This window comes from Camelus dromedarius, chromosome 14, assembly GCF_036321535.1.
Source record: "Camelus dromedarius isolate mCamDro1 chromosome 14, mCamDro1.pat, whole genome shotgun sequence".
Lineage (NCBI taxonomy): Eukaryota > Metazoa > Chordata > Mammalia > Artiodactyla > Camelidae > Camelus > Camelus dromedarius.
The window spans coordinates 35030772-35046567 of record NC_087449.1 but is presented as its reverse complement, the minus strand read 5'-3'; the positions used below and the strand labels follow the sequence as shown (position 1 = coordinate 35046567).

Genomic DNA, 15796 nt, shown 5'->3' with positions numbered 1-15796 from the left:
GATATTTACTAAGTAGATACCAAATGCTAGGTGTGTGCTAGCACATTAAATCTGTTCTCTTAATTCTTCACCAAAACCCTTTGAAGGAAAATTGTCCCTCTTTTTACCAGTAAAGAAACAGACTTCTTAAGATCAAATTATGGGGCCAGAGTGACCATGATGAAATTAGGGCAGTGGCTGTGGGGACTGGCACTCCTGGGCTCCACCTCGGCAGCCCTGACCATGGGAGCCCTGGGCCTGGAGCCGCCCTCGTCTTGCTGGGAGCGCCTGTGGCCACTGCCTGCCTACTTGCTGGCGTCCGCCTATGCCCTGGGCACTGTTGATGCAGGAACAATGGATGTCGGGCATGGAGGAGGGCTGTGTCCCAGGCCTCAGTTGAGCCCCTGGGACGTGCCCCGCCAAGTGTGGGTCCTTGGCTTCACACAGGAAAGAATTCAAGAGCGAGCCACAGTTGAGTAAAGGTAGATTTATTTAGAGATGCATCAAAAGCCAAGAGAAAGGCCACGAGGTATGGGGGTTGGGTGCTCAGATTAGAGTAAAAGTAGGTACACACTCCACAGACAGAGTGCAGGTTGTCTCCGGAAAGGTAGAGAGAGAGGCAGGGGCCCCGAGGCTCAGTGTTGCCAGTTTTCTTGGGCTCAGTACCTTTATATGCTAATAAGTGGAAGGACCAGTTTAACTAGCCTGGGGAAGGCGCTGGGATTCCCAGTAAGTTGGCCTTTTCCAACTCTTTGACCTTTTGTGGCTAGCCTCTGGCCTGACGCCTGTGGGCATGCTATTCACCATGCTAATATAGTACAATAGGCATATAATGTAGCTCAAGGTTTACTAGCAGTCAAATCTCCCACCACCTTGAGGGGTTGAACCTTTTGCCATTCTGGTGTTAATTGCTGTGTTATTCCTTGAATGGCTGTGCCCTGCCCCCTTCCTGTGTCACTGTGGGCTATCGCATGGCCACTTTTCACAACTGCCAGGACTCCACTGGTGAGCTGCAGAGCCAGATCCAGGTGGCATAGCTACTTTTCACAACTGCCAGGACTCCTCTGGTGAGCTGCAGAGCTAGATCCAGGTGGCCTGAGCCGACTTGGCCCACAGGGATATGTACTTCTGACACTCCAACCCCATTCTCACTTGGACAGCCAGCTCTCCCATCCCCCATTAAAAAGCTTTTTTTTTATTTTCTAAAAAAAAAAAAAAGAAAATCAAATTACCTGCCAAGATCACACAGTTAGTGAGTACTGGAGCAGGCCCTTGGGCTCATAAACTCCATGCTGTACTGTCACTTTTGCAGAGAGTAGGGTCTCCCATGGGCTTGCAGGGATGAGGAGGGGCAGGGAGTTTGGAGTGACCACAAATCTTCCATCAAGATCATTGGTAAAGTCACCTGCCTTGGGGGTCACCCTTACCCAGAGAGAGAGGGGTAGTCTCCCCACTCCCAGTTCCTTCCAAGCTCTAGAACAAGATCAGTGCTGGATCTTGTCTCCAGAGATTCTGGATGAAAGAGGTGAGCAGGATTCTGAGGGTCTGGGGCGCAGGGTTCTTTAGGGCACAGCCTCCAGTGTTGGGAGCCCTGGGCTCTGGGGGGGGGGGGTAAAAAGCCAGCAATGGCTGACCATCTGCAGGAGCTAAAAGTCAGCGATATTTTAGAAACGTTGCAGCCTAACAAAGGACCTGACACCTGTAGTCACTCGGTTAGGATTTAATAAACGTATGAGGACACTTGGAAAGTTTAGATACTGGGACAAGCATTAGATATTGAATGTGGAAAGATCCTTCTTCTGTTGTTTCTTCCCACTCCCACTTATGCGGGTTTCCTGGACAGGGGACTCAGAGAACAATAGACTTAAGGTTCCAAATAGAAGAGGAAAACCAAGCGGAAATTAGGCTTGGTGAATGGTCGAGGTGCTGTTCACCCTTGGGGTTTGTCTCTGTTCTGTGACTGGGGCCCATCACAGTAATCCTTTCTGGCTGAGATTCCTCCTCTGTCAGAATCCTCTTCGGGCAAATGGTTTTGGTTCTGTCATTGACTTCTCAGTGCCAGCTCCTTTCTCCTAGCAGACCTGTCTCCAGCCTTACCTCCTCTGTATCCCAGCTCTGACCGCCTAGAACTCAGGAGAATCAAGGTCATTACAATCCACTGTGCATTTATTGGGTGCCAGGCAGGCCCTGCACTGAGCCCTTGACCTTCATCACCTCTTTTGTCCTCACAATAGAGGAGAATTATCATCTGGCCACAGTTTTCTGACCCCACCACACACTGTCATATCACCTGTTTTAGCACAAATCTCACCGACCTGTCTCCTTCCTGGCTCTTTTAACCCTTAATTGAAAGGGAGATTAGTCTCCCCTTCTCTGTGTTACAGTCCCATCTGTACAGCCCTGGAATGACACACATCTTGTGGTTTCATGATCATTGGTCCACATGTGCACCATCCTTCCCTTCAACTCCTATTTATTGAGTACCTGCTGTGTGTAGTCTGTTGCCCTCATTGGTCTTGGAAGTCTTTTAGGGCAAGAGGCCTTGCCTTGTTCTTGCTGATTGTGTATCCCAGCATACAGCATTGTGCCTGGCTCGTAGTAGATCCTCAAGAAATGTTTGCTAAGAAAAGGCTTCTATATGTAGACCGAGAACAGTCTTTCTGTCCTTCCTACCCCAGATACTGGAGAATGGGAAACCTAGCTCTTAGCTTAGTAGGAAACACAGCTGAAATTCTGGATGCTTAACTCTCAGTGATCTCCCTAAGTGGAGGAATCCAAGCTGCAGTTAACCCCAAAGAGCCACTAATGCCCAAGTCATTCAGTATGATCTGTGGGTGTTCATTCATTCTCTCAGTAGGTGTCGAGCACCCTGCGGGTATCAGGCTCTGTGCTGGGAGCTTGAGCCACAGAGATGAATAGGACACACACACACAACCCATGACCTCAAGGAGATCAGCAGACTAGATAGAGAGACGGTGAGTCAAAGTCAGAACGGATTAAGTAGCATGGGTGTGATTCATCGAGAACACTGTGAGGGGGCTTTCAGGAGGAGGTACGGTGGGAGAAAGCTCTCTAGAGAAGGTGGCATTTGAGCTGGGCCTTAAAAGGAGAAGGATGAGGACCTGAGGAAGTGGGTGGGAAAACGTTCCCTATGAACAGAAGAATGGAGGTAATAGGGTATGTTTTCGGGGAGCACAAAGATCATCTAGATAATTAATTTGTCCATAATTGACAGGGGTGAGACAAGGGTGACCCTCATGTCCATAGACCTGTCACTGTGATGTTTTTCATTTCCTTCTCCCTGCCTCCTTCTCTTCATGCCTGAAAAAATAGTTGTGCTGGGTTGTAGCCTAAAAGGACATGGGTAGGAGAGCCGTGTGTGGAGTGACACCCTGCCCTGGCAGTCTCATGGGATTCCTAGCCCTTCAGCCCCCACCTCGAAGTGTACACACAGGGTCCCTCTATGTAAAGGCCCCTCTGCCTGTCAGCTATGAGCTGGGAAGGAGCCCACAGAGGCCACCGTGAGTTTCTAGAAGAGATAGACACTGCAGATGGGCAGCCTGGCTCCATTGGCAGGAGGAGGCCAGCGAGGCACATTAGTCACTCATCATTTTATCTGTTGAGTCAACATCTATTTTTAGGTGTGGAACACATAGAGGGACCTGGCATCTCTGCATGGAAAGGGAGAGAGTTCCGTGGGTGGGGGGGTCCTGCTCATCCTTCATTCCTCTTCGCGCGACCCACTGCTAGACCCATTCTCAGACCCGAGGCCCGCTCTGCTCCTGGAGGTTTGTTCTTAATGCCGAGGGTCCAGTTTAACATGGATCATTCCTGTCGCAAACATGCTTTTGTGTGTGCAGAGCACACATACACACATACATACTCACTCACCCCTATAGTCTTAGCAGGTCCTGTGAATTGGTTATATAAATTAAATAAAACTCCCCAACTGAAAAATGCTAAGGCACATAGGTCCCTTCCTGTCCAGCCTTGTCAGATGTGCTCTGAGATGACAGTTTTCATCATCTATTCTGAGCCACAACCGCCCCAGAAATAGCATTAGCAGGAAAGTGCTTTTGTTAGACTAGCTGTAAATTATATTTCAAATGTCTCATGTTGTTTTCTTTAAAAAAATAAATAAATAAGTAAATGAAAGTCTAAAATTAATGACTGCTGGGGTTTGCTTTGCTTATGTGTACTGCTACAGATTTGGCTTCTTGCAGATGGAATTTCAGATCTGTTTACACTTCTGTGTTAGCTTTTTGGGAAAAAAAAAAAAAAGCACTTGAGAGATCTGGGAGGACAAATTTACAAAGTCGAACTTATTATAACCATCGGTGAGGCTTGCCTCTCTCTCCAGTGCCCTCTCCCTCCCCCTTCCCACCGTGCCCTCATTTGGTTTGTTGTGGTTTTATCTGCTCCGCCTCAAAGTTAGAAGGCAACTGGTTCTTGCAGATGTTATGACAAGGTCACAGATCCAGTTTTGCAAGCAGATGTTCATTCAGCCCCATTTCACCAGCACTTTGTCATTCAGCTAGAGCAGACCTTGTGGGAACATATTGGAACAACACAAAGGATGGGACATTAAAAAATCTTGCAGAGAACCTGATTGCTTTTATGTGTTCAAGAGGGAGGGGACGGGGTAGGGAGGGTGGCAAAGAGAGAAATCTGCAGAACAGAATTTCATGGGTTTCTTTTTTTTGGTTTATTCAAAGATTATTATGTGTTGGATACAGTAAATCCTCTATACACCCACATCCAGGAGGTAAATCTTCAGAACTCTGTGCGTGGGTAGTTCTGCATTTAACAGCTGCCGTACACTAGCTATTTTGTTCTGCACTTAGAGACCCTTATCTGTACATTTGTTTTAAGTTATCGTCAGCACTCCCTTTGTTCCTCTATTGCTGTTCTCCTGGTTCTCATTACTATTATGAGTAGCTAAAAATCTGAACTACCGGGTTATTTGAGCTGACACCGTGAGTTAGAATGATGGACGAGGGGCTGACATCTCGGTTGTCGGCTCAGTCTCTGCTCAGGGGATATTGCCTGTAATGGATTTAGCTCCTCTTGCCTTTTCCTAGGTCTCATATGCCCGTCCGAGCTCTGCCTCAATCAGGGATGCTAACCTCTACGTTAGTGGTCTCCCCAAAACCATGACCCAGAAGGAACTGGAGCAGCTTTTTTCACAATATGGCCGTATCATCACCTCACGAATCCTGGTTGATCAAGTCACAGGTTAAGTATTCTTTTGTCATTTCTTCGTGTCTCAGTGTCACCAGCCAGTGCTCTGTGACCCATAGGAGAAGAGGGGTCACTTAGGGTAAAGGATATAGATCTTAAATAGACAGATTTTTGACTTAGGAGAAAAAGGACTTTTTAATCAATCAACTCCCCAGATTGAAAATGGGCCACCTTGGGAAGCAGATCTTCATCATGGGACCTGTTCCTGCAGCAGCTAAACTACTTGGCAAAATTATGAAGAGGATTCAGCATCAGGTTGAGAGTGGGACTGAATAACCATCAAAGTCTCTTTCAACCATCAACAAAGTAACACTACTTTGTGTGTATAGCTCTGGCTCCAACGGTAGCCTTATGGAGTTAGAGGGAACCTTCAACTGCCTTGCTTCACACATGGGGAAACAGAGGCTGGAAGTGGGGGACCTGACTTCTGTCCAGTTCATTACTAGCAGTGCAGGAATAACCCAGGATCTGGTTCTGCCGTAATTTGGCTGTAATAAAGAAAGGCAGCCACCACCTCTCAGTAAGAAAGGCACCTACATTTCATTTTTGATGGCAGAATGTTTTCACTCTACTCCAAATGTAATCCCAATTTACACATCCCCTGAGAGCAGTTTGGACATGTTTATCATTTGACTATTGCAACAAACCCTCACTGAAGGCAGCTCTGTCCTGGATGCTGTGCAGAGGGACACCAGGGACCAGGGATGAAGGAGGCACAGTCCCACCCTTATAAGACTCCAACATGATGAGTACCTGCTAGGGCCATCCAAGGCACCACGAGAGCTCAGGAGGAGGCAAGCTATGCCTGGTGGGCACTGCTGGGAAGGAAGGCTTCATCGAGGAGGTGATGTTTGAACAGAGTTTTGGAGGATGACTTGCAGTTCTCAGGCAAGAAGGAAGAATAGAGCATTCTAGGTGGATAGGATGTCTCCTATAGAATACATGGATGGGACATATCTGAAGGCATGGAGTCAAGGAAAAACACAACTTATTGAAGGACTCTGGCAGTTCAGCATGGATGGCATGAGGTTCAACAGGGGATTTAGGGCCAGATCATCAGGGGCATTAAATGCCATGCCAAGAAGTCTGGGCTTAATCTGTATGCAACATGGAGCCACAGAAGGAGTTTTTGTGGGTTTTGTTCATTAGTTATTCTGTATTTAGAGTGGAGAGCAATGAGGAACAGGTATCATCCACAAGATGAAAAATTGAAAATGTACAAAAAAGTTATAAAAGATGCTTTTAAGGGTGTAACAATGTTCAGAGTTTGCTTTTCAAATAGGTTACTTAGTTACCAAGAGTGGAGGACACATTGGTGAACTAGAAACCAGACAGCAGTGATCACTTACAGCAACAAAGGGAGGTCTTTAGGACTGAGGACTGAGCAGGGGGGTGGTGACGGAGGGCTAGAAGGGGCAGATGTGAGCGATACCTGTGTTCTGGGGGTGGGAGAGCCATGATGGCAGAAATGCAGGCAGATGCATTTTGATGGATGAGAGAGATTCGGGAAGCCAGGCTCAGCCCTGGCCCCACAGGTGGGCTGACTCCCCACAGAGTCCACAGGGCCTAGCCCATCTTTTCCTGGGAATGTTTACCACTTCGGTTTGTTCACTCTTTATGAAGGCTCTTTCTCTTTCCCCAGGAGTGTCCAGAGGGGTGGGATTCATCCGGTTTGATAAGAGGATCGAGGCAGAAGAAGCCATCAAAGGGCTGAATGGCCAGAAGCCCAGCGGTGCTACGGAACCGATTACTGTGAAGTTTGCCAACAACCCCAGCCAGAAGTCCAGCCAGGCCCTGCTGTCCCAGCTTTACCAGTCCCCCAACCGGCGCTACCCCGGCCCACTCCACCACCAGGCTCAGAGGTTCAGGTAGGCGTGCACAGGGGAAGAGCCCTACTGCATCAGTACAGAGCTGGCCCACGGCCCTGAAGGATGGGGCAGGAGACGAACCTCCGCCCCCAGGAATCACTGGGTGAAACTCCCCCGAACCTCAGTTTCCACTGCTGTAAAATGTGATGATTGGACCAGATAGTCTTCTAAGCCCCCTTTCAACTTACCACTGTGACTGTGGTTAAACTTCAGATTCTCTGGTTAAAACAAAATTTCTGCGTTCAACCAAATAAGAAGGTTCAGTTTCAACAAGAATTGATCACAGAAAAGTGACCACATTCATCAGCTTAGACTTAAGCTTAAGACAGTGGCTTGTAATAAAGTCAAAGAAAACAGTAGCCCAGGAGGCAGGTCCTTGCCAGAGGGAGTGGTATGGCCTGTCCTCTTTCTTCTGCTGGTGACTCTGTTCTTTTGCGGGGTTAGAGGAGATCCTCTCTTCTGTGTTAACTTTGTTCTGACATTAAGTCAGCAGACTCTGGGAAGACAAGGAGGAAGACTTGCCCAAGCCTTATTAGTGTTTCCTTTGGGTGCCCAGCCCCCAGGAAGCTCCTGGTGCAATGGGGCATTCCCCTTCCCCTGCGACGTTTCTGAAAGGCAGGTTTTTCTCCATGAAGACAGTCCGACCTTGACCTACCTCTATTGTGCAAGAGATAAGAATATTCTTGACCTACCCATAATAATTCTAAATAATTATTCTATTCCACCCATGCCCCAACTTCCCTTTAATGAAAAGGTCTTTCTCCTTTTCAAATATCACACAGGAATATAGCAGCTCGTTCCAGCGGGCTCCAGTGAGGAGAAAAATCAAGCCTCTGGAGTGTCCTCCCATGCCCCATGAATTTGAAATGGTTAATGATTTCACGAAGAGTCCAAGTCATCTAATTTTTATTTTGTGTGAGAGCACATGCAGTATTTACGTAAAAAGCCTTTCCAGCAGAATTTTAATGGTGGAAACTATGGTTACTACTGCCCCACGGTGTGACTAGCTTGTCCCCAAGTAAAATACTGAATGTGAGGGAGATTATAACAAAATGGCAGTTTGCTGGGATGTGCTTTCAGCTTGTAAATAGTAAGCTAATTTTTAAAGATCTTAACTCTCAAACTCTGCCCCCCACCTCTCAAAAAAAAGGGTGTGGTAAAAAGATTTAGATAATGTAGCTAGGCTGAGAGAAAAGACCCATTCTGATATGCACTGTGTGTGCGTGTATATTGTTAATCTGGAACAGAGACCTTTGTCCATCAATTTAATTATAATAAAAGGTGAACAACTTAAGAAGTTTAAAAGAAAATCTTTTTTTTAAAAAATTCACACAAAACCTAAAATAAAATCCACACAGATGTTCTGAGAGGTGGGGGAATGAGATTAATTCAGACCTTGAAAGAACGGAAAGTTCATTAGACACTTGCTTTAAACTTTAGCATCGACCTGAACACGAATTACTTTAGTCAGAGGCAGGAAAGGGGGTATCTACCAGGGGTTAGTCTCCTAAGCATTGGGGAAAGTTGTTGAGCTTTTCTTCTTTGAAAATGGAGCATTCTTATTAATAGTTCCATTGAGCGATCTTGCCATCTGTGAGGCATTAACCCAGAGACCCTCCTTCTCTTTGCAGGCTGGACAATTTGCTTAATATGGCCTATGGCGTAAAGAGGTAATTAAAACTCCACAGATTGCCAGATGTCCGTGTTGGCACAGACTGGGGCTAGAATTTTTTTTTTTAATTCACTAACTTTACTTTTTTTTTTTAATTCTTCCTTTTTCTTCCACCAGCATGTCAAATTCTTAATTTTAATTTCAGACCTCAGTTGGTTTTGTTTCTTTTAGGGCACACAAAGTGTGTTTGTGTGTTTCACTTTTTCTTTTATTTGCAGGTGGGCTTCTCCTATGGTTCAGGTGCCACAGCTACCAAGCCCTTGATAATCTGGTCCTCTGAATGTCTCCCCTAAGAGGGAAGGCTGCGACTCTTTGCCAGCTGATTTTGCAAACTTGCAAAGCAACTGTTTTGCATTAGCCATGCCAAGATTCAGTTAAGAGGGCAGATTCCAGCATGGCAAAATTAGAACATTTTGCTAATCATAGTTGACAATCTTATGATTGTCAGTGGGAAAATTAGATTTTGGACTACCAGCTCTGGCCACAGCATGAATAAATGAGTGGATGACCTTATGAATCCTACCCCCACCTCCGTGTGCACTTCAGGGCACAGCCTGAGGGCGAAGTGTATCTGTGTGCACCTCAGCCAGGGCTTTCTTTTGTTACAGGTTTTAGCAGTTATTATCAATCCTCCTTTGGTTATATATGTATGTATGTATGTTCTAAACTTGCTGTTTCTTTTATTTAAAAACTTTTTGTGGGGTTGAGGGTTCAAATAGAGTCAAGATTTGAGGGGCTCTCTGAACAAGGGCATAGTCACAGGGTGTTCCAGACCTAGTCTGAAAGCTGAATCTCAGGAAGTTGGGTGCATTATGTCACGTGTCTGTGAGCTTCCCACATGTGCTTTTGATAAACCCCCCTGCACTGCTAGGGACACAGCATCTTCATCTCCCTGCTCAGTAGTACTGCACATTTTAATTCCCCATCTTGCAGTCAAGGGAAAGAGGTATGGTCTTGAATAGTCACTCCCTGTATGAGGCAGTTTTTTTACCCCTTGGCCGTGCATGGTAAGTGCTCCGCTCTGGAAACGGGCACACGGTGGAGGAAATAACTGGATCTCAGACTTCCCTCTTAGGGTGCCAGCCTCTCAGATCTCAATCCCAGCACCCATGAGGGACTGTGAGTGAGCGCCAAGTGTCTAGCATACTGCTTCCCTGTTCCCACACATGTTATGTTTTTCCAGCTCTGTCCCATACCTTTGCTCCTGTCTAACTTTAGTGAGGTGGCACCAAATGTCATGAAAAGAGTGATGCTTCTACCTAGATGAGGCCGGGAAGACACCACTGCAGCACGCTCGCTGCCGTCTCCTCTAGTTCCCCGCCTTAGTGAACATCACTGGTTGATAAGAGCACTCTCTTTTCCCATTAAACCCAGATTTGGATCCAGGGTCCTTCCTACCAAAGTGCTCCAGGTAGCATTACCAACTAGAGTTGAGGCGCTACTTGAAACCTCTTTGCTAGCCCCGACTTTGGCCTTGTAATAAATACCTCGCTGTTCTCTGCCTATAAACTGAAAGCGGTCAGTTGACTCAGAGGAGAGAAGGTTGGGAAGACAGTCTTCAGAAATGATGCAAATAACAAGTAGACATGGATTTGCCCTTCTAGAATTCATGCCATGATGTTTTTTGGGTTGTCCTTCCCTCTTATTTAAAAACAAATAAGAGGGAAGATTGACTTGGTGAATAATACCAAAAATACTGCCTGTTGTTATGTTCACCCTATCTTCAGCAGCCAGCTGATTATCTAAATTCTGGTAGATACAGAACTATTCTTTCATAGGACTTTCAAATCTCTAAGAATATGTACTTATTTTCAAAACAACCCTAGATGGCACTTTATCTGTTCTCTCCCCCCGTTTTGCTGCCCCTCCTCCTATGCCCCTCTTCAGAAAAACAACCAACCAACCAAATGAAAAGCAAGGTACTAGTCAGCATATAGGGTCAAAATCTCTGTATAAGTTTGGTGTAAAGTAAAATGTTAACAAACTTTTTTTTCTGCTGTAGGCACTGGTAACCTAATTGTTTCATCTGATGCATCCATCGTGAATCACACACATATTTTATCAGACGGTGAATAGCATCAGAAGTGTTGTTTTTCTTTTCAAGACTACATGAAAAAAGAGATTTTGAAGCCTAATGCAAAAGTAGTTGTAATAGGGCAAATAACATTATTCTGCTTCTCCAATGTACAGTGAGTGATTCAAGATACATAAATGCACAAACCACTTGAAATCTCACTCCTGTGACACTTAGAAATGAATTCCAGATAATATAGCATCAAGGAATGATACATCGTTATTATCGTTGCTCAGGGGTTTTGGGGAAACTCTTCTGAATGAAAGCTAAAAGAAACATAAGCCACCCATCTAATTAATAACAAGACATGTCTATTCATTCTCATGTATTTCCATCCTCCATAATATCAAGAGATCTTTGACCCCCCATAATCAAGGGACTGCAAAGATGGTAGATGTAAGCACTTTGGGGCCATCCCCTAATCTACTTTAAAAAAATAAATAAGATTTCCCATTGAGATCCACCAGTGTTATTCACCTATTGCATCAATAAACAGTTATTGAGTGTTTTCTATGTGTCATGTCTGTGAGATTCTCATATGGGCTCCACTGAATAATTAAGTAGAGCAAAAGGATGAATGAAGTAGGGCCCCTTCCCTGAAGAGCTCATCCTGTATTGTGGGGAGGGAGGTAAGGCTCAGGGTGGATACCCTGTGAACATATGTCATGAGAGTATGACAAAGCCTTGCTCTGGGAGTCCTTCGTGGTTCTTAGGAATTGACCTAGGCCTTTCTCTTGGCATATGTGTGCCTTAGCCAGGCTAGCCATTCCCATCAGAAGAAATGCCAGACATTAGTTTTTACATTTTGGTTTTTAAACCCTGAAGACTCGCCTGCAAACACTCACTCAGCCCTCTGCCCCGTGTCTGTGTCTGTGCATCTGTGTGTTATCCTTGGTCAGACTGATGTCTGGACCAGTCCCCCCTTCTGCTTGTCCCCCCAGGTTCTCTCCAATCACCATTGACGGGATGACAAGCCTTGTGGGAATGAACATCCCTGGCCACACAGGAACAGGCTGGTGCATCTTTGTCTACAACCTGTCCCCGGATTCCGACGAGAGTGTCCTCTGGCAGCTCTTCGGCCCCTTCGGGGCGGTGAACAACGTCAAAGTCATCCGTGACTTCAACACCAACAAGTGCAAGGGATTCGGCTTTGTCACCATGACCAATTATGACGAGGCCGCCATGGCCATCGCCAGCCTCAACGGGTACCGCCTGGGAGACCGAGTGTTACAAGTTTCCTTTAAAACCAACAAAGCCCACAAGTCCTGAATTTCCCATCCTTACTTATTAAAATATATATATAAATATATACGAACAAAACACATGCGCGCACACACACACATACACACGCACACACACAAAAGAGAGAGAAACAAACTTTTCAAGGCTTATATTCAACCATGGACTTTATAAGCCAGTGTTGCCTAAGTATTAAAACATTGGATTATCCTGAGGTGTACCAGGAAAGGATTTTATAATGCTTAGAAAAAAAGAAAAAAAAAACACAAAAAAAATACCTTTGATGCATTGAATGTTCTTTCATAGCTGTCGTTGTTGACTATAATATACATAGATAGCGACGTGCAGGGATTTTTACCCAGCCAGCTAACTTTACTACCTTCCTTGAAGGTGGGTCTTTTTAAGATGACCATTCGCTCATTTGAAGAAGAAAAACAAAAAACAAAAAAAAAATAATAAAAATAAAACAATTTTTACAAAGTAACGGGATTCAAAGAAAGAAAAAAAAAAAAGATATTTCTTTTTTGTCAAAATGTTGATCCAATCAGATTGGTTAAAAAAAAAAACCCACACAAATTAAAGAGGAATAATAAAAATTGCAAAACTTAAAAAAACTTTTGCAAATTTTTTTATTTTTCCTTTTTTCTTTTATATCATGTGAACTAAAACAGTCTTCTGTTAGGGGATGGGGGCAAGGGGGATACCTGATGACATTAACAATTTAATAACATTAACATTGTTGCCAAAGAGGTGGTCTCTTTGCTGAAAATGGGTTTCAAGAAAAATCTATTTTTATAAAATATAAAGAATTTTTACAAGAGAATCTGGATTTGAGAAAAAAATATTTTGACTGGCTAATTTAGGGGAAATTGACAACTTTGTCACGTTCATACTGCACTGGTAACTTTTTAGAGATCAAGATGTGTGTTTTAAACTGGATTCGTAGACTGTTTTTTGAAGGATGGGCTATAAACAGATGATCTTCATATCTTTTCATAGCATGTAATAATAATTAAAAAATTATTAATTACTAGGGGAAAGGAGTGTTCGTTCTACCCAGGGTACCACAGTTCCCCACAGTCAAAACCCAAAAGCAAGGAGATGAGTTGAAAGACAGTTTTTCTTTAAGTCATCAGTATGGGATGTCAGCAGAACAAAAATTAAAAAGATTAATTTTCCTTTTGATCTAAAACTTCCTTAGTTTGAGCAGTAGGTGCTACGAAATTATTTACATATCTTAGTATCATAGTTAAATGTAATGTGTTTAGGAGAGGAAAACAAAAGATACATTTGCTTTAAATTCATTAAGGAATTTTCAAATTCACTTTGTAGCCCATGCTGATAGAATTGGGCTGTGTTGGTACATTTGAAACACTGTTTATGTTGCTTGAAACACTTATTTATTTAATCGCCGATGTGATGATGCCTATGGCCGAGATCAAATATAGCTAGATTGGCTAGACTACTTATTTGTTTACTTAAACTATGGGAAGAAGCATATTATTGTGTCATTCTGTTGTGTGTGTATGTGTATATACAATATAAATATATATATATAAAGTTATTTTTCCTTTGGGTTAATTTATTATAAGTTGTAACACTTGGCTAGTTTTGTTTGTATATGTCTTAAAAATGTTTTCTTATGATATTTAAGTGACAGTTAAAGAGGTATCAAGGTAACTTGTGTAGAACTATTGTTTGATATATTGTCATGTTTGTTGTGAATATTTTTTCTTACTGCACAGTAGAAAAATAAAAACAACTGGGTCTTTATTTTAATGTAATTCAGATTGGGGAAAACAAAACAGAGCTAAGGGAACAAAATGACTGAGGGAGCATTCTCCCACGTCCAGTGCACTGATCATTTTAGTATGTTTGTGCTTTGTACGGTTATATATTTAAAACAAAAACGAAACAAAAAAATACAAGGGTTCATGCTCTTCCCTGGGTAATAGAAACAGTTACTCGCTATGCATAATCTAGTTGATAGTTAAATTTGCTATTGCTTTTCTTGTCTTGTTATATACAATCTTTTCAATACCAGTTTAGTCTTAATGGTAATAAAACGTTATGGTTATTTATAACTTGTGCTTATTTTGTGCGTTTTTTCCCATGCTGAACCCACTAAGTGCATGTAGACAGAACTGTTGTTTTCACACTGAAGAGGCAAACTTTGTAGTAGTAGTCGTAGTGGTAGACAGGTAACGAAAACCAAGGCTACATCATAGACTCCTCCTTTAAATTTTTTTTCTGTTTTTTTTTCCTCTTTTCAGTTAAAAAAAAAACAGATTTCAGTTCAGAGAACACTCGTTCAACATTCAGGGAAATCTTTTTACATCACCTGCTATGAATGAACGCAGTTTGCTGGCAAAGTTTTGATGCATTTGCTAAGCATTAGTGGGAAAGGCATGCCAAAATCTCTTCTCTATAATGTGTTCACTCTTGGGGGAAAAAAAAAGGAAAAAAAATCTTAGGACCAGGCAGTTGTATACTTTAGTTATAACGGATGACTTCATGTTAATCTTGCTAGTTTAGATGATTTCTGAGGGAAAGCATTGTAAATGTTTTTTTTTCATAATCTTGTTGTGTTTGAATTATTTGTACTTTATCTGTCCAGACAATAAATGAAAGTGTGTAGAATGGATTTGAGCTTCCCAGATTTTTAAATGTGTTCATTCAAACTTTTTTTTTCTGTAGCATCTTCAGATTTCCCCAATGTTTTACCACTTTAAACAAACAAAAACAAAGGCAGACTAAAATTCTGTTTTGCAACCTAGCCCAATCTCTCAAAGTCAACCCAGTATTCAAGTCATTGCCCTAGTTCCACACTACTAAAAGTGTGGTCCCCAGCCGGCAGTATAAGCATCATCTGGGAGCTTATTAAAATGCAGAATCTCGGGCTGAATGCAAATCTATATTTAACCAGCTCCCCAGGTGAATCATTGGCACTTAAAGTGTAAGGAGCACTGCCCTGGTTGATAATGAGCCAGCACATTTGGCACTGTGTTTGGCATTATGATGCATTAATGTCTGTTACTCATTTATAAGCATACTTGTGACTTGTGCAGAAGAAAGGGAGTAACTATTTGCAGAGTGTCTGTTATGTGTCAGACAGGCTGCGTGGTGCCCTCTACCTCCCCCTTGGTCCTGCAGCGATCTGGGAAAAGCACATAGCACTAGCCTCATTGCACAGATGACAAGACCAAGGCTCGGTGAGACTTAAGTAACTTGAAACAGCTAGCAAATTTCCAGCTGGGATTTCAATCCAAGTCTGATTCAACTGCACAGCACCTCAGGATTGAGATGGCAGAGCTTGAACAATATTAAGGAAACAGATCATCTGTATTGGATGTGACAGCTAGACAGGAAAGGTCACCTCTTTATTTAAACTCATTTTTGCTTAGAAGTGGCAAATATCTGACTTTCTTACCTCTGAATAGAAATCCTAAACAAGGACTTTTTCATGCTGTGTATAAAGAACATGAGTTACGCTCAGCCTAGGGGGAAAAGACTGCCTAAGGTATCATGAAGTCATATTAAAATATGCCCTGAACTTTACAGCCGAGCTTTTTAGTGATTTCCTGTTATGATCACTCATTGATGATCTACTGTCTATCTTTTTCATTTTCTCACTAATTGAAAATTCATAATACTCCATAAAACATCACATCACCATCCACAAACTGACACTTGAAAAAAACATGCCCCCACTGATGCAGGAGA

At 43.2% G+C, this 15796-nt stretch overlaps 1 protein-coding gene across 9 annotated transcripts in view; it reads left to right on the top strand.

Annotated features, from left to right (window-relative positions):
* Positions 1-14157, top strand: part of ELAVL4 (ELAV like RNA binding protein 4) — a 140766-nt gene extending 126609 nt beyond the window's left edge. For 6 of the 9 annotated variants that reach the window (XM_064493601.1, XM_064493602.1, XM_064493599.1 and 3 more), the window contains exons 4-7: positions 5061-5214; positions 6863-7088; positions 8720-8758; positions 11734-14157. In XM_064493601.1, the coding sequence (XP_064349671.1) occupies positions 5061-5214; positions 6863-7088; positions 8720-8758; positions 11734-12103 (789 nt within the window). In that variant the 3' untranslated portion in view covers positions 12104-14157. The remainder of the gene's footprint in view (positions 1-5060; positions 5215-6862; positions 7089-8719; positions 8759-11733) is intronic. The other 3 variants (XM_031465100.2, XM_010984731.3, XM_064493600.1) reach the window with 2 other exon arrangements.
* The last annotated feature ends 1639 nt before the right edge of the window (positions 14158-15796 follow it).